Genomic DNA, 26102 nt, shown 5'->3' on the forward strand with positions numbered 1-26102 from the left:
ATCAACAACAAACCTAATGCTCACTAGTAAGTTATTTTAGCTTCTATACATCATTAAGTGTTCAAGTTGACAATGAACTAGATGAAAGATGAACCAGATGAAAGAATTCCATCATACCTGCTTGGATTGTGGCCCTACTAGTTGATCACTTACGTAATTTAACTTGAGAAATTTGGTACTTAGTGAACACTAATTTTGAGCATATAACCTAGTAACCTAGAGTAACTTGTTACCTTGAGAAACTTCATTGCAATATATAACTTGGTATCGAGAAAAGATATGCACAATGGAAGGAATTGAATGTTTAGGGTGATGTTTTTCTTCTGTTATATTAGCATATATGATTTGGGTTTGTGCAAGAAAGAAAATTGGAAGTGGGACATGGTTCCCATAATTTAATGTTAGGGTAGTTTTCAAGAAAAAAAAAGTGGAGGATGAAGATGGTGTGAGATGGAGTTTACCTAAATTACTCTAAATACAACCTGGATGGTTGTGATAGTGAGAAACGGTGGTTATTGGTTTGGAAAGCAGGAAAATGACTAGAATTCCCCTCGTATGAGAGGTATGAGGGTGGTCGACACATCCAATGAAAATGTAAGAGAGATACGGACGAAATGAGTAATCAAACAGATAAGGCAGAAATGAGTAATAAAAACATATAGTAAGAACCAATGTTGAAAAAATACAAAAAATAGGACTCAAACTATAGAATCGTGCCCACCACAAACAAACTATAGATTCATGCCCACATGACCATTTCTGTAATTTAGAGGGTGTTTAACAAAACTTATTTGAAAAGATTTATAATTTTTTAAGTTATAATTTATTTGAAGTAAAGTGTTTTTAATAAGTATGGATATGTTACTTATGACTTTTTGACCTGAGGTTATAAATTGTTTTTTTACCTCATTATTTTTTTTTTACTTATCCAGGTAAACCGGTAAAAGTGAAAAAAAAAAAAAAAAAAAAACTCCTTTAACTTTGCCAAACACCCCTTTAGTCTAAAAACTTTGTTCCTTGGTAATCTCTCACTTTCATTATACACTCAGTCACTCAGACACCCATCCTCTCTCTGACTTTCGTCCAGACGCCAGAGGTCATCTCTTCTCTCTCGTCTCTACTCTCTCAATCTAAATCGACGATTCTCTTCTCTCTTTTTTAGTCAACCGGCTGTAGAAGTTTTCGCTCGAGTGGGATCTTGGCCCAGTGAATATCTCCTATTCTCCTCTCTTCTTATCCAACTCCTCAACTACCACTTACAGCCCCTGCTACCGGTACAATAGCTTAATCTTTATCTCAATTTCTTTAATTTGCTTGATTTCCTTCTGAGTGTAGAGGAATATTCAAACATTAAAAAGTTTTAATCTTGCACAAAAAAAGCCATTGTTTTTTATGTATAAAGTTGACCAGTTCAAGAAAATCTTATGAGTAAGAGCCCTAATGTAGATATGTTTACATTTTTTTCATTGAAGCGGCATAATTTGCAGCAATAAAGTATGCCTAGGTGATTTTGAAAATTCGTCAGTCTCCGTACTTTTCAAATTCAAAACTAATATTTCAGTTTTTTTTAATATTCTGGATCAAATATTTTCAGTCGTGGAACTTACTTGTAGATCAATCTATATATCAGCTCTGTTATCAATTTACCGATTTTGTAATTGAAAAGAATCGGGTTTGATTTTCAAATATAAAAGGTTCTCAAAGCCAACTATCCTGTTCTAGATGTCGAACTTTCTTCTTAATCCAATCAGAGCAACTTTGGTCTGATGTGCTGACTGAATGTAGTCCGTTAGAAGAAATTTGAAGGCTTTAAAATTGCTTAAATGAAGAATTTTGCTTCCATCATGTTGTCATCAAGCTATAAAAACAAATTATTCATTCTTGTGCTACTTTAACTGGTTGTTGATCTTTTTGACCTGCAAACCATAGGCAAACAACAGGAGTTGTTCTTGTGTAGAGGATATTAGTATTGAGATTGAGAATGTTTTATCGGTTAAATAATTTGATGGAAGTTTACTTAAATTATGGATATTTAGACAAATTGTGTTAACAACTCTGTTTTCGGTCTTAGAACTTATTTGAAATTATGGATTTTATAAACAAGTTGTGTTGAAAACTTTGATAATTGGAAATAGAATTTGAATTTTTAAAGGATCCTTCAGGTACACCTTCAATGGCGTCTTCCTCAAGTTCATCAATTCACAAGAGCTTTAAGTATGATGTGTTTTTGAGTTTTAGAGGCGAAGACACCCGTATAAACTTCGTGGATCATCTGTATCATGCTCTTCAGCTGAAAAGCATTCACACTTACAAGGACGACAAAACAATCAAAAAAGGAAAAAAGATCAGTGATGAGCTCATCCGATCAATTGAAGATTCAAAATTCTACGTCATTGTTTTCTCCAAGAACTATGCCGCTTCATCTTGGTGCTTGGATGAACTTGTGAAGATAATGAAATCTCACAGAACAACCGAGCATACTGCCTACCCTGTTTTCTATGACGTGGAACCCTCCGAAGTCAGAAAACAAAGTGGGGCAGTTGGAGAAGCATTTGCCAAGTATGAAATGGAAGAGGCTGCTGAGAAATGGAGAAAGGCTCTAAAAGAAGCATCGGATCTGGCTGGATGGGAGTTGAAGAAGACTTCTGATGGGTAATTCTTTCATCATATGTCTGCAGTATTCTTGTATTTTGAATTTTTCTGATCTAGGGGATAACCTGGAGTCCTGGATGTAAAAGACTCGTACATGGCATATTTGATTGTCATATTTTAACTCAAGATCTGAGTCTTAACGAAAGCTTAACCTTGGGATACGATTATATAAGTGTGATTAACTAGTCATGTGGGATTTTGAGTAACTAAATGAATATTTTTTAATGAACAGGCATGAAGCTAAATTCATCCAAAAGATTGTTGAAGAGCTTTCACTAGAGCTACGTTCCATTAGTTTCAACATTGATGAAAAGTTGGTAGGAATGGAGTCTCGGGTCAAAGAAGTTGTATCATCTTTAGGAACTGGTTTTGATGATGTTCTCATGATTGGGATAAAGGGAATGGGAGTTGGTGGGAAGACAACTTTAGCCAGAGCTGTTTTTGATCAAATTTCCTCTCAATTTGAAGGTAAAAGCTTTGTGGAGAATGTCAGGGAAGTTTCAAATGCTTCTTTGTCCGGTTTGAAGTCTTTGCAAAAACAAGTCCTTCGAGATGTCTTAAATGATAAAGACATCAAAGTAAGTAGTGTTTATGACGGGAAACACATGATGAAGAGGGTGATGCCTGATAGGAAGGTTCTTGTTGTTCTGGATGATGTGGATCATATAGACCATCTTGAGGCGTTAGCCGGTGAGCCTAATTGGTTTAAGCCTGGAAGTAGAATTATCATTACAACAAGAGATGAGCAAGTGCTCGTAGTGCACCGGGTTAAGTTCATTCATGATGTCAGTTTGTTATCAGACAAGGAAGCAATTTGCCTCTTCAGTAGGTATGCATTTGGGAGAGATAATCCAATTGAAGGGTACAAAGAGCTATCGATACAAGTTGTACAATATGCTGCTGGTCTTCCGTTAACTCTTAGAGTTTTGGGTTCGTTTCTTTGTGGTAAAACTGAGCTTGAATGGACTGATGCTCTAGAAAGATTAAAGACGATTCCGTTAATGGAAACTCTGAAAAAGTTGGAATTAAGCTATATCAGTCTAGAGGAGGATTACAAGGAAATATTCCTAGATATTGCATGCATGCTAAAAGGTTTCCACAAAGACGTAGTAATCAGAGCGCTTGAAAGTTGTGGATTTCATGCTAGAAATGGTTTAAGAGTTCTTGAGCAAAAATCTCTCGTAACTATTTCTAAATTTGAGTTCGTGGACATGCATGACCATATTATAGAAATGGGTAGGAATATTGTTCGTCGCTCACACCCGGATAAGCCTCAGAAACACAGTCGATTGTGGGTTGGCGATGAAATTGAAGAGATATTGGCCAATGATTTGGTAAATATAAAATTTGTTTGTAAGTTGGTGAAAACTAACACATTTTCACTTGTTACTAACATAAGTTTCATGGTGACTTGTTTTGCATTACAGGGTACTAAAGCAACAAGATGTATACACACCAATTATGCACTTAAGTTGCACAATGTTACAGAAGGTTTGAGAAAGATGAAGGTGTTGGTTTTTATACAAACAATCCTATGTGAACATGCAACCCTAGCATTGGATCTATGTTTTCACTATTAGATACACAACATTATGAACATATAAATAAACCCTAATTCTAGCATATAAGTAATCATATTAACATAAGAATAGGTTTATAATATTACCTTGATTGTTATGTAGCAATAACAATCCCAAATCTCCTTGTATTGATTTGGAAGGCTTAGAGTCACAAGTGTCACTCCTCTAATGGCTTACAAACACCAAGAGCAAATGGAGAAGGTATAAAGAGAGAGGAGAGAGGTTATAATTCGTCCTTAGATGCTCTAGGGATCAAGTGCACGAATTCTAAGGCCTTAGGGGTCTTTATATAGGGTTAGGATTAGGGTTTTAGTCCTTATCCTTATCTAGTTGCTTGTCCACCAAGCAACCATAAGATAAGTCTTAGAAACCCTTATCCTAGTCGAATTCTAAGGCATTATCACCTTAAATTCGTTCACCATATATTTAAGATAATCCTTACCTTATTTTGTAACTATCACATAATTACAATTCAGCCCCTCTAGTTTAATTAATTACACTTGATCACAAAATTAATTCCTAATTAATTATTGACCAATATTAATTAAACAAATATGATTTCTCCTTTAATATATTATTCTTATAGCATATTAATAAATCATAATAACCTCTCTCTCTTTATTTATTTCTCCAATCAAGTTGCTTTGGTGAAGGCAACCCAAAAGGACCATGCACCATCAGGTCAAGTACATACCAAAATAGTTATGGACTTAGACACTAATCCAACAGTCTCCCACTTGGATAAGTCTAATAACTATTTTGCGTATGACTTCAGATCCTGATCTGCAATCGTAGCTTTCCAAAGCCACTGTCAACTCTGATCCTATCAGATACGCGTGTTCTTAGATAAGGGATCATATATTCCTCCATTCTAGATATCATATGAGATATGATTTCTAATCATTCTCTTTGTACTACTTGTCGATTTCTAATTTATGACGACAGACTAATTGAACAAATCAAATTAGCCCTAGCCCGGCCGAGCATTTACGTATGTCATCACTAAACCATCGAGGGGCCCAAAGATATTGCTTTTATCCTACTTTGGATAAAAGGAACGGATAAACTTTGATACAATGCTCGCTTGCACTCACTCACCGAATTACACACAACAATATGTTTTATAACACCAAGTTACTAGTGCGTTTACATATTATCAATGTGCAACCGATTCGCAAGATACAACTCACACATCTCAGTTTCAAGAATATAAGATGTTATCGTCTCACAAATCACTCGTGATACAATTCATGGAGCGATCCAAGTGAGCGTGGGTTTAATCCAATGCTCAAATCATATTCATAAGCACTCATGAACGTTGCAACAAATATTTGCTTATGTCTAATACTTTTCTAGACAATCCACACACCAATTCATGACAGTCTTCATTCATATTTACTTCCAACATATGAACGACTGTGGCCCGTTTGAATAATTCGATTATTCTTAATAAACTCAATTATTTTGGAAGTCAAAACATGCAAAGTGAAACACAAGAATAATACTAATCCCATATGGCCTCAAGCTTTTGAGTATAAATAAAACTCCTTTTATTTATCACCATACCGATTACTCATTATTTGTCGTTTCGAGTAATCAACTTCTTACTTGAATTATTACACTTGTCCCATGCTCCTAGCATGCACACAATGTTTACCTATGGTTCTTACTTTTGTGAGATAGATAAATTGAGCACATTTTCAATCATTCTCATTTCACAACTCCAAATCCTTTTTCATAAGTGTAAGAATATCAAATTCTTGCTACTTACAGAATATGCTAGATTCTAACATTCTATGCAACGATCCTTTCGTAATGTTATTGCACCAAAGTCACAAAGACTATTGCCAATGATATTACAAAGTTCTCTAACGGAGATTGTTACAAGACAATTCCTTAGATATGATGTCTCTCACTCAAAGTACATTCCTTTGAACATCCTTTTGCATAAAAGTTTCTAATCTAGTCATAGATTTGCAATATTTACTTCCCAATATGGACACGCTTCCATATTTTCCTCATGACAACTCATTCTTAATAGAATCTTTTCTATTTGTAATAATGTCGATATGATCCATCCAATATGGAAACATTTCCATAATTTCCAATACTATACTTACAACTACTCACAAGCGACAAATTCTCGTCGAACTTTGAATTGTCCTTTGATAGTTGTTTAATTATTTTAGTCAAAATCAATTCTAGTCCATTTTCCCTCTAAATGCGCTAGACATTTGGAAAAAAAATTTAGAATGGTCAAACATTAAAACATTTGCTATCGATCCTATACCCGAAGCGTATGGAACACGATGCATAATGTTTTATTTGCTATGTTCTCAAAATTCGAATTGTGAAGAGGAATGTCGTAATCATAATCGAAATTTTAAGAACACACCATGTACCTTTGACTAAATTTATTAACATTCCACAACCTAATCCTTTAGATTTGAAATGAAGCATAATATTCTCTCCCTTAATTATAGCAAAACAACTTTATAACCCTTACGACCTTGCAAGGTATAACTCTTGTTTTCTATAATTAATATTGCCAACTTGCAATACATTCCATAATAATCATACAATCATAACTTTTATGCTCCCACTATCATGATGATTACTATAAAACATAACATTTACGCTCCCACTAGCTTCGACATGTATTCATAAACATCTTAACTTTCAGAAAAACAATACTTATTGAATTTCTTAAATTCATGTTTCTAATACTTAATGCTTTGATAATCTTTTATCAATGCTTCTTGAACTTATACACCTTTGCCTTAGATAGTTCATATGTGTGTCTAAACGATTAAGACTAATTGCCAAACCTCACAATTCGAATCATAGAAAGGGATACCGTAACCATAATCAAATTCGAGAATGTAATTTTACAATCACCATCTTCTTAAAATCTTTCTTAGTGAAAGCATTTCCTCACAATCATTTTCATGAAGGAGGAAATCTTATGACACTTATATTTAAAGTGGTGTATGTGTTCCTTTCCATGTGAATTTGTTAAAACCAAAGTTTACGACAAATTCAAACTCATATGGACCGAACTCTCTTAATCTTGATTTCTTGCCTTATGGTAGCACAGCTGCCCACCATGTCTTCCAAGTAGTTAAGCAGCTCACCCTTTCCTATCAATGTACCTTTCATTGACTAAGGTGTCTTGCCTTTTATGCGTTCAAAATGAGAACTCATAGAACTCACATGCATAATTAACTCAATTGGAACGGCATAGAAACAAAATATTGTCATCACGATAGGTTGTAAACCTCAACTCGTGTGCTAGTGATGATCAATAAGGTTTATTTGATTTGTTCTTGAAACTTTTCAAGACCATTAAGACTCCCACTGACTCCTTGACATATAAGATTCTTTTGTCAACAATCATTTCTTGACAAATATTTAAGAGTTAGTGTAGCTTTTATCAAAACACTTCATAAATTGGTCCTAGTTGATCTTTTGTCTTATCCAAGACATCACAACTTTCCTCATTTGATGAATGTTATAAACCTTCTTAATACTTATCACTCAATTTCACAATCTTAACTCTAAGACTTGTTTTTGGAACGAAGTATGATAGCATTCTTGATTTAACCATTTCTTCAATCCTTGATTCCTCTTCTTAAACATACAATTGTACTAAGACTCACTTAGAGGATCAATTGAGATATGGTTCTTAATCATTAAGACCTATCATAAAGTATAAAAACTACTCTCCCTTTTTCCTAGAATGGAGAAACTTTTATCTTTTTGCCTACTTGATTCTTCTTATTCGTTTTGCTATTGATTTAAACATTTTCAATCAATTCAAAATTACACTTAATCCTATAAGTATAAGCATATTTACTAAACCTTTAGTAAATCATGACGAAAGTCTTTGTTACTCTTATGGTGCACTTAATCAACACGCAACTTTGTGTGCTTGATTTCCTAGTTCTTCACTTGACACTTTGTCAACGAATTAGTCTAATTTCCAAATATGAAATTTCTCATTCATCATGCAACCAAGTTGCGTGATTCCAAATTTCTGTCCAATTGAAACTTTGGGCGATGAGAAACTCCCCCTATTTGGTAAATTCTCGACATTTCCATAAATAACATAACTAAGAATCATATCCATTCGTTGTAGAAATATGCTAACATCAATTTTCATAATGATTTCATTGCAAGGAAATAAACAAATAAATAAATAAATAAGTCAAAACAAAAAAATTTATTTTATTTATAAACGCAGCGGAAAAACATTTGTCCTTACAATGCAAAATCCATTGAAAACTATGTAAAAAATGAAAATTTCTAACAACTCTATCATAACTATCTAAGCTCAAAAAATCTAATCTTCAAGTCCATGCGATCGAGATCCATCTCTTGGTGATTAGATTCATCTTGCTTTCTCAACAAGCTTCCTTTCTTCTCACCGATCCTGCTAAACACTCAAATGCAATCTTATTACATCATGTATTAAGAATCAATGAATAGGAACTTAACGGAGTTATATAGTGGATTTTACCTAAAGTGGAGCCATACGTTTTGACTCTCCCATCTCTTAGATCTCTTAGGTAATTAGGGCAACTTCGTCTCCAATGCCCATTCTCTTGGCAATAAAAGCAAATTGACTCTTTTGGAACAACACATGGAACTACTTCAGACATCGCCTTTCTCTTATGATCAACCTTTTCGATCATTGCATGTCTTTCATTGCCATTGTCTATATCCATAGAGGTCTTGAAGGCAGATTCACCAATCAACTTTGCTTTTCTATTGCGCCAAACCATTGCTGATTCAGCAGCTATAAGCATGTAGGTGAGATCTATAAGCGTCACGTCGTGGTTCATCATATAGTACTCTCTTACGAACTCACTATACGAGTTGGGAAGTGACTGAAGAACCCAATCAACAGCCATCACTTCACTAACAACGGATCCCATCATTCTTAGTCTATCAATGTGCGACTTCATCCCTAGGACGTGTGCACACATCGACTTTTCTTCTTTATGTTTACTTGCCAAAAGGGCTTGAGTGATATTGAACCTTTCAATATTACAATTTTGTGGGTTAGGGAGAATAATTGGAGGAGGAGGAGGAAGTGAAGCATGATTTCTTGTTCCTCGATCGAATCGTGGAATATCATCTTCATGTGGAATACTTGTTCCACGGGATTCGGGAAGACCATAGTTGTCGAACTTTGACATCTACAAAACGGGAGAATAACGAATTCAAGTTAGTTGATTGATTGAGTCCTTGGTAAATCACCCAAATGAAATTCCAAGGCTAGGACCCAACACAATATGCTACAACCTAGAAAAGGGATGCCGTAATCTAGTTGCAGAATATTTGAAGGTAAGTGAATGACGATTCACTAATTTCCACCATGAAAAACGAAAAATAAATTTAAGTTTTAAATCTATGAAAACTCCTAGATCTTTTGAGATTCATTGAACATTTCAATGGCATGTTTAAATCTCGATATGCCCCTCTAGTTTGTGACTGGGATGCCGAGGATCACAAAGCGGGTGTGAATAACCATGCAAACTACATGGTGCCCTCACATGTTACAGTCACCTATTCGATGTGCCGGTAAACCACACATGCTCCACCGAACTATGACAAACATTGAGTCACCCTTTGCTACCTTTGCTTAGAACCATTTAGTGTGCCGGTAAACCACACACGCTCCACTAACGTCTTCGCAAGGGCACAAAGTGTAATTTCATGAAATTGCATCAATTCACTTTTGCCTAAGTAACTAAGATTGGGAATTTGAAAAACATTTAGTTACTTTTGTACTTCATTATACTTATAATAGAAGGTTTCGTCCTATCCTACCCGTTCGGCTAACGACCCTCCACTAGTCAAGAGTGCGGTGGGTAAGAGTGGATACCCATTCAATCGCCATTTTATAGGCAATTTCCTTAAACACCCCTTATAGACTAGCTTCATGAATGAGGCCTACTAACGGTAAGATTGACTTTTACTCATACATATATATATATATATATATATATATATATATATATATATATATATATATATATATATATATAATGTTAGACTTTTAATGTTATACATAGTATAAGGGTGTATTTTATGCTTTTAAAATACTAGGTGGTTTAATTTTATAAATTACACTTTTAATTTAATTAAATGTAAACCATAACATTATGGATTTATTAACTCTCTCTTAATTATAAATTTAATCAATTTTAATAAAACCATAAGGGTGAAATTTGAACTTTTCAAAACTAGGGTTTTAGAATTTAACATTTTAAAATTAAACTTTTAATCTAAATTTAAATTCCAAAACTTGAGGGCAAGTTTTTGAAACTTTTCAAAACAATTAGGTTTCAATCTCACTTTAAAATTTTTGAAATTTAATACCATTTAAATTAAAATTTCAAATATTAAAACTCTTGATTTAATAATTATCTTAAACTATTAATTTAAATTATTAAATCATAAGAGATTATCTAAATCATAAAGGATAATTACCAATTAAACAATTAAGATATCCTAATCCCTTAAATATCTCTATAGATTTCGAAAATCATGGGATAGGATAATTCATAATCTTTAATTACCATATATAACCATTAAAGGATAATTACAAGATATGGGATAATCCAAATCCCTAAAAATTTGGATCTTATCTTGGGGAGGAGGCTAATCTCGAAAATCAAGGGTTGGATAACCCTAGAATTCGAAAACTTGGTGGCTAAGGAAAGGGTTTAGGAAACCCTAACCAATTTTGAAAATCAGGGTTCAAGAACCCTAATTTCGAAAATCCAAGCTTCCTAGGGTTTATTGGCCATAAACCCTAATTTTTCAAGTTCATACATTTGTATAATACTAATTGAAAACAAGTTAACCAAAGGCTCTGATACCACTGTTGGTTTTTATACAAACAATCCTATGTGAACATGCAACCCTAGCATTGGATCTATGTTTTCACTATTAGATACACAACATTATGAACACATAAATAAACCCTAATTCTAGCATATAAGTAATCATATTAACATAAGAATAGGTTTATAATATTACCTTGATTGTTATGTAGCAATAACAATCCCAAATCTCCTTGTATTGACTTTGGAAGGCTTAGAGTCACAAGTGTCACTCCTCTAATGGCTTACAAACACCAAGAGCAAATGGAGAAGGTATAAAGAGAGAGGAGAGAGGTTATAATTCGTCCTTAGATGCTCTAGGGATCAAGTGCACGAATTCTAAGGCCCTAGGGGTCTTTATATAGGGTTAGGATTAGGGTTTTAGTCCTTATCCTTATCTAGTTGCTTGTCCACCAAGCAACCATAAGATAAGTCTTAGAAACCCTTATCCTAGTCGAATTCTAAGGCATTATCACCTTAAATTCGTTCACCATATATTTAAGATAATCCTTACCTTATTTTGTAACTATCACATAATTACAATTCAGCCCCTCTAGTTTAATTAATTACACTTGATCACAAAATTAATTCCTAATTAATTATTGACCAATATTAATTAAACAAATATGATTTCTCCTTTAATATATTATTCTTATAACATATTAATAAATCATAATAACCTCTCTCTCTTTATTTATTTCTCCAATCAAGTTGCTTTGGTGAAGGCAACCCAAAAGGACCATGCACCATCAGGTCAAGTACATACCAAAATAGTTATGGACTTAGACACTAATCCAACAGAAGGGACTTAGATTTCTTTCGGTGTTAATCGAAGGTCGTTTCCATAATTCGAAATCTGAAAAAGTGAGCCTAGACTTTCCAGATGCTTTACGATATCTGAGTATGAAGTGTTACCCTTTTAGGTCTCTACCCAAAACTTTTCAAGCAAATAATCTTGTTGCACTTGTGATGGCATACAGTAGTATCAAACAACTTTGGGAAGGAGGAGAAAGAAAGGTAAATATCATTGATTGTTTTGCACAACTCATTATAATGTTTTACATGCATTGTTTTGTTATTACACCAATATTAAACTTTTTTTTTTGGCTTCTATTAGGTTTTTAACAAGATGAGATTCCTTGACCTGAGTCATTCAAGGTTGCGTACCCTTGACCTTGGGCTTGCTCCAAATCTCGAGACATTGAATCTTGAAGGATGTAATAATTTGGTAGAACTTCACATGCCCATTAGATGTTTAAAGCTCATATCCGTCGACATCTCACATTCAAGGTTGAGGACTCTTGACCTTAGGCTGGCTCCGAATCTCAAGACGTTGATTCTTTATGCATGTCGTTATTTGGTAGAATTTCAAATGGCCAGTATATGTCTAAATCTTAAATCCCTACAACTCACTAATTCAAAGTTGAGGACCCTTGAAATTGGGCTGACTCCAAATCTCGAGGATTTAGATCTTAAAAGTTGTAATTATTTGGAACAATTTCACATGGCTGATGAATGCCAAAAGCTCAAAAACCTCAACATTAGTCATTCAAGGTTAAAGACCCTTGACATTGGGTTGACTCCGAATCTGGAGAATTTAGATCTTGAAAATTGTAATTATTTGGAAGAACTTCACAAGGCTGATGAATGCCAAAAGCTCAAAAATCTCAAACTTAGTCATTCAAAGTTGAGGACCCTTGACATTGGGCGGACTCTGAATTGTGAGAATTTAGATCTTGGCAATTGTAATTATTTGGAAGAACTTCACATGGCTAATGAATGCCAAATGCTCAAAAACCTCAAAATTAGTCATTCAAAGTTGAGCAATGACTTTTTTGGTCGCGTACGCCCCACATAGTTGAGCATTACGCCCAACATACGTGCGAGGCTCAGCCTCTATAAAAGGCATGCAAAGGCAGCCGACCTTCTTGCTCATTTTCTCTTCTCTCTCTCTCTCTCTCTCTCTCTCCCGTTTTACCCCATTTTGTGTGCAAGAAATATCCTGAATCCCCGGTATCATTCCTGAGCCCCGAAGGAAGTCCCATTTTGCTGATGAATGCCAAGTAGGATGGGGTCACCGGGTGACCCCTTCATTTTTCCAAGATTGCCCTTTTAAACCAACAAATAACAAGTTTAAGCCCTTAAAACGCAAAAAATAATCACAAGGAACCATTTAAACCATTATACAGAACTTTGTTGGGCTAGAGTGACAATAACCCAAAATCCAAATCTAAAAGGTGAAATCCATTTATCTAATGATATCATGGGGGAAAATCGGATTGTAATGTGACTATGGGCCGAGGATAGGCCCAATTGCTCAAGAAAAGTTAAGTACACAATCCAAACTCAATATCCAGGAAGTGATTATCATAAGCCCTGTTGTCAGCCCAATTTCCCAACAATTTATCATCACATCAAGCAGATACCATATAAATAAGCACACGACACAATATTAGATTCCTAATCAACCTATAGATTTTACCAAGTATTAACAAGCAGCCTACAGTTTTTCCAAAGAGTACATCTTTTTTTAATTGATAAACAGATTACAGTTTTTTTCTGGGGAATAAAAGGTGTTTCTTTTTCTTTATAATTTCGGCAGATTACGAGAAATAATAATCTCAACAATGTGATATAACCTTTGCCCATAAAAACACCCTACTTACAACTATATACAGTTGTACCACAACTTTTAACCTGAAACCTATCAAAATTGTTTTCACAATACATTATATGTTGCAATCAACACACAACAGATCGGAGATGATTCTTAACTTTCAAAACTACAATCTTATTGTTAATATTCAGGATATGCTTTTTGTTGATCCATGAAAAATCCAAGCAATAAGCTAAAATTATATTTCAATATACAAAGCATTAAGCTCCAATTCAAAAAAGAAATTACAAACAAGCCCTATAATGACTTTTTTGCAAAGACAACTTATGTGCAGGCTTTTAGGGTTGTCCATCAAATGATGAATGGAACGACTTTATTATCAATTTTTTGCAGTTAAAATAAAGGAAATCTCCAGAAAAGTCCTAAAATTTTAGTCTAATTTATGAAAAAGTCCCAAACTAATTTTTGTTTACAGAAAAGCACAGAATATTGGCTAAAACTTCGAAAAAACACTTTTTGGCCGGTTTCGTAGATTTAGCCGGTATTCTGTCCTTTTTCGTTAGTTTGTTCAAAATATTAGGACTTCTCTGAAAATTACCCGATAACCAAAATATTATAATTTTTTTGAAAATTACTATGGAATTAATGGATATTATTATTATTATTAACAAACCATTTATAAACATAAAAAATATTTTTTATTTAAACAAAGGAAATACATTTGTTGCTATTTTCTATGAATAGAATGGTCGACTATGTACTTCTTTATTGTTTGTTGACCACTCAAAGTCTCTATATTCTTCCTATGTATCGTTGTGGGTGTCATAGTAAGAAGTACTCTGTTAGGCGTGACCAATACAAGAGTTGATGATACTTATTAATACACAATAAATAAGTGTCAATTTACTATTAGACATGATGCTATATGATCACGTGTTATTAGAAAATATGATTACACAAACATATAGATCTTTTATTGTGTTCTATAACCTAACTACTACCTACCCTCCAAACATTACCCGGTAACAACCACAAAATTACACATCTATCGAGAGTGAAAAGTAAACTTTGAATGACAATTTAAATAGATAATCACCCTTCACTTGTTTCCATATAAATTATCATTGGTTCACTTTTCACATTTTATATATGTGTGTTAGCCGATGGTTGTTAACACTTAAGGTATGAATGTTGGTTGGTAGTTAGGTTAAACAACATAAGAGGAACACCAACATTAGAGGAATGCTAACTAAGTTAATCTCACAATCATACCCACAACAATGCATAGGAAGAACATAGTGACTTTGAGTGGTCAGGAAGCAATAGAGTATTAGCGTGTATATTATTAGCTGTAAACTGTATATTATTAGCTGTAAATTGTATTTAATATTAGCTTATCTATTTTAGGTTAGTACCTAGAAATCTGCGATTATCCCTAATTACAGGGAAAATGGTTCCTCTTTTGTAGCTAGCTTTCCTATATTTAATCTGTTGTACCATGTTTTGCTGGGCACAACGACACGATTCCCTTTATGGTATCAGAGCCTAGCTCTCGTCTCTCTCAAACCACAGTTTGATCTTCCTCTATTTTTCTGTTTTTTTTCTCTCGTATCCTGTTATCCATGGTCGCCACACCTGCACCTGCTGCCAAGCCCCTCCATCCCATCTACACTGTGACCAACATTCAGCATAAGGTCCGCGTGCTTGATGGAACGAAGGTATCATACTCTTCGTGGGTCAAGCTCTTTCAACTACACGCAAAGGGTTACAAAGTCATGTCTCACATTGACGGGACACCGTCCCCGGCCAAAACAGATACAGAATACGAGGCCTGGGCTGAAATTGATGCCATTGTTTTGCAATGGATTTATGGAACATTATCTGACGATCTGCTGGTTCGCGTTTTGGTCACCGAGTCCACTGCCTATGAGGCTTGGTCTCGAATCAAAGCCATTTTTCTCAATAGCAAGGGCTCTAGGGTTGCAGCTTTGGAGCATGAATTCAACAATCTCACACTAAAATCCATGCCATCTCTTGAAGCCTACTATCAAAAGCTCAAAGAATTGGGAAGTCAACTCAATGATGTGGACTGTCCGGTAAATGATCAACGACTTGTTCTTCAACTAGTTCGAGGACTACCCGCTGAATATGATATCGTCGCCTCGTACATCAATCAAAGCCTTCCCACTTGGGAGACCGCCTGCAGCATGATTGAACTGGAACATCACCGCCAATCGGCCCGTGAATCCATGTCCCATCCCACTGCCATGGCCGCTGTCTCATCTGAACCGCCACCTGCCTCTCATAATTATAACAACAGACGGCGTCCCAACCATAGGCCTGGACATAAGCGCTCCAATAACCCCTCTAGCGGCTCCCCCTCAACAGGCCCAGGACGAGGCACTGGTACACCTCAGTCCCATGGATGTTTCATCCCAACCGGCTACCCAACTGGGCCTATTGGACCCCGCCACCGTGTCCCTTTCCCACCAACCCGGGTTGGACCTCTCCCTGGGCCGGGCCTCATGCATCTTCTTTCTGGCCTACACCTACCGGCACACCTGCAACATCCAAATCTGGACCCAGATCCCCTGCTCCAACAGCAAACCAAGCCAACTTTACTGCATTCGACCCTCTCGAGCCCACTTAACTTGGCGAAGCCCTTCAGACAATGACTATGGACCCGGTTGATGATCAATGGTACATGGACTCCGGTGCCACAGATCACCTCACAGGTGACCAAGGTAAAATTTCCAAACCCTCGTTCAATTGTCCTCTTGGCTCCATCTTTGTAGGTAATGGTGCCTCTGTGCCAGTTTGTGGATCAAGTTCCTCAACCATTCAGATAACCACACGAAACCTTCACTTAAATAATATCCTTTACACACCAAATATCATCAAGAATCTTATTTCTGTTCGAAAATTTTCTATTGATAATAATGTTTCCATAGAATTTGATCCTCATGGGTTTTTTGTGAAGGATTTTCCGAATGGTCAGATGTTGTCCCGCCACAATAGTTACAACAAACTTTATCCTCTCACTTACCCAGTCACAAATGCAACCTTCCTTACCTCAAGTGCTCGAGATTTTTGGCATGATCGATTGGGACACCCCGGTCTTCCAGTTTTGGATTTTCTTAGTTTAAACAAACTTATTCCATGTAATGAACGTTCTAGATCGTTAGTTTGCAATTCTTGTCAAATTTCCAAGCATAAACGATTACCATTTTCAGATTCAACTTCTTCTACTATTTTACTGTTTGATATTGTTCACTGTGACTTATGGACATCCCCCGTCCTCATCAAATCCGGTTATAAATATTACATGGTTTTAATAGATGACTTCACCAACTACACTTGGGTTTTTCCTCTTAAATACAAATCTGAAACATTTTCCAAATTTTCTCAATTCCATAACTATATTTCCACTCAATTCCACCTAAAAATTAAAAATTTCCAATGCGACTTAGGGGGTGAATTTGACAACCAACACTTCAAATCTTTTGTTGAAACAAACGATATCCTTTTCCGGTTTTCTTGTCCTCACTCTTCCCAACAAAACGGAAAATCTGAGCGTATGATTCGTCGCCTTAACGAGATCATACTTACACTCCTCACCCACGCATCTCTTCCACCACATTTATGGGTCGAAGCACTTCATACTGCATCTTATCTTCACAACATTCTCCCAACAAAACTCTTGAAATTCAACACCCCCATGACTGCTCTCTACCACCGAAAACCATCATATGAACACCTCCGTGTGTTTAGCTGTGCGTGTTATCCTAACACTACCGCCACACGAAAACATAAGTTGGAACACCGTTCAACTCATTGTGTTTTCCTCGGGTACCCCGCTAATTTCCGCGGGTATCGGTGCCTTGACATATCTTCCGGCAGGGTGATTTTATCCCGTCATGTAACCTTCGATGAGACATGCTTTCCTTTTTCTGAACAACATTCTCATGTTCTTGTTGACTACTCTTTCTTTAAGTCTGACACGTCTCCTCTCATCTTTCACCCGCCTATCTCTCCGCCACCTCCACAAACACCCAACCACTATCCCTCTACTCCAAACACAACCCTCCCACAACCCCCTCTCCTTCATACCTACCACCACCGACACAAACACCCACAAACCACCTCAAACACCGTACAACCCGCATCAGCCCCTACCATACCACCTCCACCACCTCCCCCACTACCACCACAAACCGCTTCCACCCACCCCATGATAACCCGGTCCCGAGCATTTACAACTCAACCTCCTGTTAGCCTTCACACCACTACTCCAATTCACATATCTCCCATACCAACCTCTCACATCAAAGCCCTATCTAATCCACATTGGCACGCTGCGATGACTGACGAATATCGAGCCTTAATGGACAATCAAACATGGGAATTAGTACCTCGGCCACCTTATGCAAACATTATTCGATGTATTTGGTTATTCCCTCACAAGTTTAACGCTAATGGCACCTTACAACGATACAAGCAAGATTAGTAGTTAACGGGAAATGTCAACAGGTCGGCATTGATTGTGAAGACACATTTAGTCCCGTTGTCAAACCAACCACAATCTGAACGATACTCACTCTTGCCGTCTCCCGGGGTTGGTTAATTAACCAACTCGATGTTAAAAATGCATTTCTACACGGGGACTTACATAAACATTATATATGTTTCAACCTCTGGGATTTACCGACACCACTCATCCCAATTATGTATGTAGGTTACGCAAGTCACTTTACGGGCTTAAACAAGCCCCCAGGGCATGGTATGACAGATTTGCTACCTATATTAAAAAGTCTGGTTTCCGGAGTACCGTCAGCGACTCTTCCCTTTTTGTCTACAAAAAGGGACAATACATGGCCTATTTACTGTTGTATGTTGACGACATTATCCTCACGGCATCTAATGATCAACTGCTCACCAACATCATCGCTCTTCTATCTCGTGAGTTCGCTATGACAGATCTCGGCACCCTCCATCACTTTCTTGGGATCCAGGTTACACAAAAGAACGGCGGTCTGTTCCTCTCACAAGAAAATTATGCCGCTTCCATTTTATCACGGGCTCATATGGCAGATTGCAAGCCTTCTTCCACTCCTGTTGACACTTCCCCCAAAATTAATGCAACTAGTAGAAACCCTCTACCTGATGGGACACATTATCGCCAATTGGCAGGCGCTTTACAATATATCACCATCACTCGCTCGGACCTCACCTATGCGGTTCAACAAATCTGCCTGTTTATGCATGCCCCTCGAGACACCCACTTTCAGTTCCTCAAACGGGTTCTTCACTATCTTAAAGGAACTCTCGACTATGGTCTCCGTATAACACCCTCCAAATCGACCCAACTTACTGCCTACTCTGATGCCGATTGGGGGGGATGCCCCGACTCTCGCCGCTCTACATCCGGATACTGTGTTTTCTTAGGGGATAATTTGGTTTCTTGGTCTTCAAAACGTCAAGCAACCATATCACGCTCTAGCGAGGAGGCAGAATATCGTGGGGTTGCAAACGCGGTTGCCGAAACGACTTGGCTGCGCAACTTACTTCTTGAACTTCATCTTCCAACTCGCACGGCCACGATAGTTTACTGCGATAATATATCAGCCGTATATTTATCGGAAAACCCCGTTCAACACCAACGTACCAAGAACGTGGAAACTGATATACACTTTGTCCGAGAAAAAGTGAAAATTGGTTATGTTCAGGTTTTACATGTTCCAGCCGAGTTTCAGTACGCTGACATATTCACTAAAGGGCTTCCACGTCACCTTTTCACTCGGTTTCGGTCCAGTTTGGGCATTCGTCCTCCTACTGCTCAGACCGAGGGGGTGTATTAGCGTGTATATTATTAGCTATAAACTGTATATTATTAGCTGTAAATTGTATTTAATATTAGCTTATCTATTTTAGGTTAGTACCTAAAAATCTGCGATTATCCCTAATTACAGGGAAATATGTTCCTCTTTTGTAGCTAGCTTTCCTGTATTTAATCTGTTGTACTCTGTTTTGTTGGGCACAAAGACACGATTCCCTTTATAGAGGAGTACTTAGACCACCAATTTATTCTTAGAAATTAACAACAAATGTATTTCCTTTTTTTATAATAAAAATATTTTTTATGTTTATAAATGATTTGTTAATAATAATATCCATTAATTTCATGGTAATTTTCAAAAAAGTCCCAATATTTTGGTTATTAGGTAATTTTTGGAAAGGTCCCAAAATTTTGAGCAAACTAACGAAAAAGAACACAATACCAGCAAAATCTGCGAAACCGGCCGGAAAGGGTTTTTTCGAAGTTTTAACCGGTATTCTGTGCTTTTTTGTAAATAAAATTTTGTTTGGGACTTTTTCATAAATTTGACTAAAATTTTAGGACTTTTCTGGAGATTTCCCGTTAAAATAACTCTTGATAATGGGAAAGTCTCGACCTTGTCATCAAAGGTTTCCATGCACATCTTAAGGTGAATATATAGATTATATTGTGGATGACAAAAGATCAACCATTGCCAAATTGTAATATAATGTGGAAAATAATGCAGAAACATACATACATACATACATTTATACAAATATAAATACATACATATATAAATATCGGACAAATCTTAGATATAGCAATGTACCATAGTGCATGTTTCATCCATTTCTCAGCATTTCTTTACTCCAAAACTAATTAATTTATTTTTTTACGAGAGAAGATCATGAGAAGAGAATGAGACTAGGATGAACCAGGTTATAACAGTCTTTTCAAATTATCACTGACTAAAATAAAGAAAAACACACAGAACTTCGGTAATGAGGCACTCAACTCCATATATACAAATTGTGGAAGATCAAGATCCTGAAACAATAATGACATCCAAGTATTAATTACAGAAATCCATGGGAATGATGAGATAAAGTTTGGTTATACCTCAAGAGGAGGACCTATTTAGAGACCAAATGATAAGTAGAGGTTGCTGAGAACAAAGTAACATGGGTTGAGAACTTGAGATAATAAGTAGATTCCCTACATAGATACCAGATTAATCTCAATTAACAAAACATTCACCCCAGATATCACGATGCTTGATAAAGAACAGAACAGATGCAGATGCCTGATAAAAATCAGTTATATGATCAAATCACTTTTTTGACATGTATAAACAACAATAAACTAGATTCTCCACATATATAAAGATATCAAAAGATTTACATGTAACACAAAAGTTGTCTCTAAGTACAGTACTTGTATCTTTTTAGTTATAATTGTTGATTGTGGCTGAAAACATAATTATCATCATAAAAATTTCAAATTTGAAATCATGTAACATGAATACATGATCAATAAAAAAACACACAAAGTACCTTTTCCAATAGTTCTATTTCACTTGACTGTGGGTTCCTGCATTATGGGTACCCGTGCGTAACACATCGTTTCATCTATATATCTGTGGGCTTCTATCTCGGGTGTAAACCCACACGACTGAAGAAGCTGTCTCGACCCTTGAATACGCAGATCTTTCAACAAAAAAATGCTCTGCGGAAGATCACTTATGCTTGTACCATGTATATATAACGCTTCTAAACATCCCAAACGTCCAAGTTCATCAGGCAATTTTTCAACTCGAATACAATTGTAGAGAAAGAAATGTTTTAGACATTTCATCTCACAGATGCTATTTGGGATATCTTGTAAACGTGCACATCCGTGTAAATCTAGCTCCTCTAAACATTCTAATTGGCCAAGATCCTCTGGTAACTTCTCAAGCAATGAACCATAAAGTTGAAGATTTTTCAAGCGTTTCAACATGCAAATGCTCTCTGGAAGATGTTTAATAATCTTTGCATCTGTCAAATGTAGCTTCTCTAAACATTCTAATTGGCCAAGATCCTCTGGTAACCTCTCAAGCAGCAAACAATCATAAAGTTCGAGATATTTCAGGTGTTTCAACATGCAAATACTATCCGGAAGATGTTTAATAATCTTTACATCTGTCAAATGTAGCTTCTGTAAACATTCTAATTGGCCAAGATCCTCTGGTAACTTCTCAAGCAGCGAACAATCATAAAGTTCGAGATATTTCAGGTGTTTCAACATGAGAATGCTATCCGGAAGATGTTTAATCTTTGTATAATACAATATGAGCTCCTCAAGACATTCTAACTGGTCAAGGTCCTTGATCACCTCTACAAAACTGTATTGGAGTACAAGCTTTCTTAAACGTCGTAAACCACAAATGCTTTGTGAAAACGTCTCAAGGTTTGTGCAAGCACACATACCTACAGAAAAAAGTCTCTCAAGATTTCTAGTCAATGAGGGTCGATCTTCTTTATAATCACAGAAAAACTGAAACTTTGGCAATTTATTGTCTGGGTGAAGTAGGCATCTTTTTACAGACTCTGCACACAGATATAACTCAGCAAGAGGACCAACCTCAAGTGACTCATCCACACTACAAGAAGTATAATCCTTTATGTTAAACTCAAAACGTCTAAACCTCAAACAACCACTTAAGTTTACGTGGACAAGCTTTTTTAGACATCCAAAAGGAGTGTGAAGTTCTACCAATTTATGACACTCTATGAGAACTAACTTCTTGAGATTTGGAGTCATCCCAAGGTCAAGGAGCCTCAAATTTGAATGAGTAATTTTGAGTTCGGTGAGCTTTTGACATTCATTGGCCATGTGAAGTTCTTCCAAATAATATGATTTTTCAAGATCTAACTTCTCGAGATTCGGAGTCAGCCCAATGTCAAGGGTCCTCAACTTTGATTTGGTGAGTAATAAGTGTCTGAGATTTAGACATCTTCCAGGCAAGTGAAGATTTTCCAAATCTTCGCATCCAACAAGAATCAACTCTTCAATATTTGGAGCCAGCCCAAGGTCAACAGTCCTCAACCTTGAACCTTCGAGGTTGACAGATGTGAGCTTTAAACATGCAGCGGTCATGTGAAGTTCTACCAAATGATAACAATTTTTAAGAGTCAACGTCTCGAGATTTGGAGTAAGCCCAAGATCAAAGGTACTCAACACTGGACTACTGAGGTCAAGGAATCTGAGCTTGTTAAGGACCTAAAATAAGCAAAAAGTAAAATGAATATTGGTGTAATAACAAAACAATGTATGTATAACATCATAATGAATCATGCAAAACAACCAATCAACCATAATTTTACCTTTCTTTCTCCCCCTTCCCAAAGTTGTACGATTCTGCTGTTAGCCATCTCAAGTGCAACAAGATTATTTGCTTGAAATGTTGTTGGTAAAGACCTAAAAGGGTAAAAGTCCCAATGCAGATATCGTAAAGCTTTTGGGAAGTCTGGACCCACTATACTAAACTCCAAATCAATGGAACAATTTCCACGAACCGAAAGAAATCTAAGTTCCTTCATCTTTCTTAGACCTTTTATGAAAATAGGAAGACTGAATTTCTTTCTGTGGACTTGTATATATTTTGTTGCTTTAGTACTACCCTGCAATTCAATAGAAGTCACCATGAAAATTGTGTCATAATAACTATAAATGTGTTGGTGTTTCCCAACATAAAAGTAAACTTTATCCTTACCAAATCATTAGCTAATGTATCTTCAATTTCATCGACTTTCCACAATCGGCTATGTTTATGAGGCTTATCGGGGTGTGAGCGACGCACAATATTCCTACCCATTTCCTCAAGATGATCATGCATGCCTAGGTGATCATAACCATAGTTCTTATAAATAGTTATAAGAGATTTTTGCTGAAGAACTCTTAAACCATTTCTAGCATAAAATCCACAGCTTTCAAGCGCTTTGATTGCATCATCTTTCCGCCAACCTTTCATGATGCATGCAACGTTTAGAAAAATTTCCTTGTAATCCTCCTCTAGAGCAATATAGCTTAGTTCCAATTTTTTCAGGGTCTCATTTAACGGAATTGTTTTTAGGCGTTCTAGGGCATCTATCCATTCCAGCTCATTTTTACCACAAAGAAATGAACCCAAAACTCTGATTGTTAACGGAAGACCAGCAGCATAACGTACAACTTGTCTACATAGCTCTTCATACCCTTGAGCTGGAATATCTGTCCCAAATGCATACCTACTGAAGAGGAAAATTGCTTCGTTATTTGATAATAGATTGACATCATAAATCAACTTCATTCGGTGTGCTACTAGCACTTGCTCATCTCTTGTCGTAATGATAATCCTACTTCCCGGCTTAAACCAATTAGGCTCACCGGCTAACACCTCAAGCTGGTCTATGTGATCCACATCATCTAGAACAACAAGAACCTTCCTACTAGGCATCATCCTCTTCATCATTTGTTTCCCATCATGAACACTACTTATGCTAATGTCTTTATCATTTAAAATGTCTGAAAGGACTTGCTTTTGCAACGACTTTAAACCCGACAAAGAAGCATTTTCCCTGACATTTTCAACGAAGCTTTTACCTTCAAACTGAAAGGATATGTGATCAAAAAGAGCTCTTGCTAAAGTTGTCTTTCCACCACCTCCAATCCCCTTGATCCCGATCATGCGGACATCATCACAAAAAATTCCTAAAGATGGTACAAGATCTTTGATCCGGGTCTCCATTCCTACTAACTTTTCATCAATGTTGAAACTGATGGTACGTAACACTAATGAAAGCTCTTCAACTATTTTTTGGATGAATTTAGCTTCATGCCTGTATATAAAAAAAATAATATTCAATTAGCCTACTCAAAATCCCACATGACAGGTTACCTTCAGATCTATAACCTACATTGATACAACCCTATATGAAAAAAAATTGTAGTTGTATAAATCATAATTCATGGTTATTCTTTCGACAAAACTCAAATTGAGTTAAAATTTGGCAATCCAAGATGCCATTTGGGAGCATTTTACATCTAGGTTATATGCCAGATCAGAAATAAACAAAATAGAAAAATATTGCATAAGATCTAATGAAGGAATTACCCATCAGCAGTCTTCTTCAACTCCCACCCAGCAAGATCCGCTGCTTCTTTCAGAGCCACTCTCCATTTCCCAGCAGCCTCTTCCATTTCGTACTTGGCAAATGCTTCTCCAACTGCCCCACTTTGTTTTCTGACTTCGGAGGGTTCCACATCATAGAAGACAGGGTATGCAGTCTGTTCTGTTGTCCTGTGGCACTCCATTATCTTCACAAGCTCATCCAAACACCAAGATGAAGAGGCATAGTTCTTTGAGAAAACAATGATGTAGAATTTTGAATCTTCAATGGATCCGATGAGCTCATTGCTAATCTTTTTACCTTTTTTGATTCTCTCATCGTCCTTGTAAGTATGAATGCTTTTCTGCTGGAGAGCATGATAAAGATGATCAACGAAGTTCGTACGAGTATCTTTGCCCCTGAAACTCAAAAACACATCATACTTAAAGCTCTTGTGAATGGATGAAGTTGAAGAAGACGCCATTGAAATTATGATTGAAGGATCCTGAAAGAATAAATCTTTGAAGGGAGAATTTAGGCGAAATGATTGTAAAGAAACTTGTTGAATGAGATCAATCGACTAACCCTCCGTGTATATTACGGGTAAAGTCAACGTAATGGGTTTGTTAGGAAAACCTTTAAAATGGATAGAAGACTGAGGCTAGTTGAACAGATTAAAAAAGTTTCGAAAATTTTAAATTATACATAAATATGAAATATCCATGTGCTTTACCAAAAAAGTCTCGGTCTTTAACTATTTTTCTGATGTGAATGATCCCGGTGGTATCTAGTTCTTGCTGCTTAGTCCCCTATCCATGTGAGGTAAAATGATTGTTATACATTTTTATATTTTATTTTAATATTTTACATATATTTTATTCATATAAAGTTATTTATTTACATATAATCTAATCAAATTGTTATATGTATGGACCGACCCAAACCCCACTAGGCATCCCTCACATCATTCATCTTGTTAATCAACGTGTTCAAATATATGCAAATCGATTTTGCAAAAACATAAAACCACAAATGGAACCTAGCAAAAGCATCTTTAATCGAAATAGAACCCAAAAACAAGATCGAAATGGAACCCAGCAAAACCATGTTCAATCGAAATAGAGCAAAAAAAAACTAGATGGTTATGAGTACCACATTCTAACCAAAAAACACATGTGTTTATGAGAGACAACTTGAAGTGAACAATATGCAAGGAATATAAAGATCCTAGATGCTGATGAGAAACACCTTGAACAAAACACCCAGATGCTGATTAGAAACTCCATTTAATTTTGTTCTATCTTTTTCAGTCTAATGAAGAAAACCTTGAAAGTGGCGGCGATGCTGGAGCAAGAGATGGTGAATGGCGAATCGAGCGTGTGGCGGTGATTAGCAACATGGATACCTGCAACT

General features: G+C 36.3%; 2 protein-coding genes across 3 annotated transcripts; one reads left to right on the top strand and one right to left on the bottom strand.

Moving 5' to 3' along the window:
* Nucleotides 1-1033: 1033 nt before the first annotated feature.
* Nucleotides 1034-4302, top strand: LOC145097338 (TMV resistance protein N-like). Its single transcript, XM_079034873.1, has 4 exons — nucleotides 1034-1274; nucleotides 2163-2652; nucleotides 2885-3986; nucleotides 4080-4302. The coding sequence occupies exons 2-4, from the start codon at nucleotides 2174-2176 to the stop codon at nucleotides 4230-4232; spliced, it is 1734 nt and encodes a 577-aa protein (XP_078890999.1). The 5' UTR covers nucleotides 1034-1274; nucleotides 2163-2173; the 3' UTR covers nucleotides 4233-4302.
* A 15957-nt stretch (nucleotides 4303-20259) lies between these two features.
* On the bottom strand, nucleotides 20260-25308 carry LOC145097340 (disease resistance protein RPV1-like). 2 transcript variants are annotated; one of them, XM_079034875.1, is made up of 6 exons: nucleotides 24695-25308; nucleotides 23315-24419; nucleotides 22926-23222; nucleotides 21114-22821; nucleotides 20680-20775; nucleotides 20260-20607 (listed from the first exon to the last, which is right to left on the bottom strand). In XM_079034875.1, exons 1-4 carry the CDS (start codon nucleotides 25171-25173, stop codon nucleotides 21133-21135), a joined length of 3570 nt encoding a protein of 1189 aa, XP_078891001.1. In that variant the 5' UTR covers nucleotides 25174-25308; the 3' UTR covers nucleotides 20260-20607; nucleotides 20680-20775; nucleotides 21114-21132. The 2 variants fall into 2 exon arrangements, with proteins under 2 accessions (XP_078891001.1, XP_078891002.1); XM_079034876.1 differs by having other exon boundaries at nucleotides 20680-20863.
* Between the last annotated feature and the right edge of the window lie 794 nt (nucleotides 25309-26102).

Source organism: Lactuca serriola, chromosome 4, assembly GCF_051521515.1.
Source record: "Lactuca serriola cultivar US96UC23 chromosome 4, Lser_US96UC23_V15, whole genome shotgun sequence".
Lineage (NCBI taxonomy): Eukaryota > Viridiplantae > Streptophyta > Magnoliopsida > Asterales > Asteraceae > Lactuca > Lactuca serriola.

Bases quoted from the DNA above. Each gene is read 5' to 3' on its own strand.
- LOC145097338 (XM_079034873.1), top strand. From the start codon at position 2,174: ATGGCGTCTTCCTCAAGTTCATCAATTCACAAGAGCTTTAAGTATGAT. The intron at 2,653-2,884 runs GTAATTCTTTCA...TTTAATGAACAG, and splicing joins TTGAAGAAGACTTCTGATGG to GCATGAAGCTAAATTCATCC. The intron at 3,987-4,079 runs GTAAATATAAAA...TTTGCATTACAG, and splicing joins AGATATTGGCCAATGATTTG to GGTACTAAAGCAACAAGATG.
- LOC145097340 (XM_079034875.1), bottom strand. From the start codon at position 25,173: ATGGCGTCTTCTTCAACTTCATCCATTCACAAGAGCTTTAAGTATGAT. The intron at 24,420-24,694 runs GTAATTCCTTCA...TTTTATATACAG, and splicing joins TTGAAGAAGACTGCTGATGG to GCATGAAGCTAAATTCATCC. The intron at 23,223-23,314 runs GTAAGGATAAAG...ATTGAATTGCAG, and splicing joins ATACATTAGCTAATGATTTG to GGTAGTACTAAAGCAACAAA.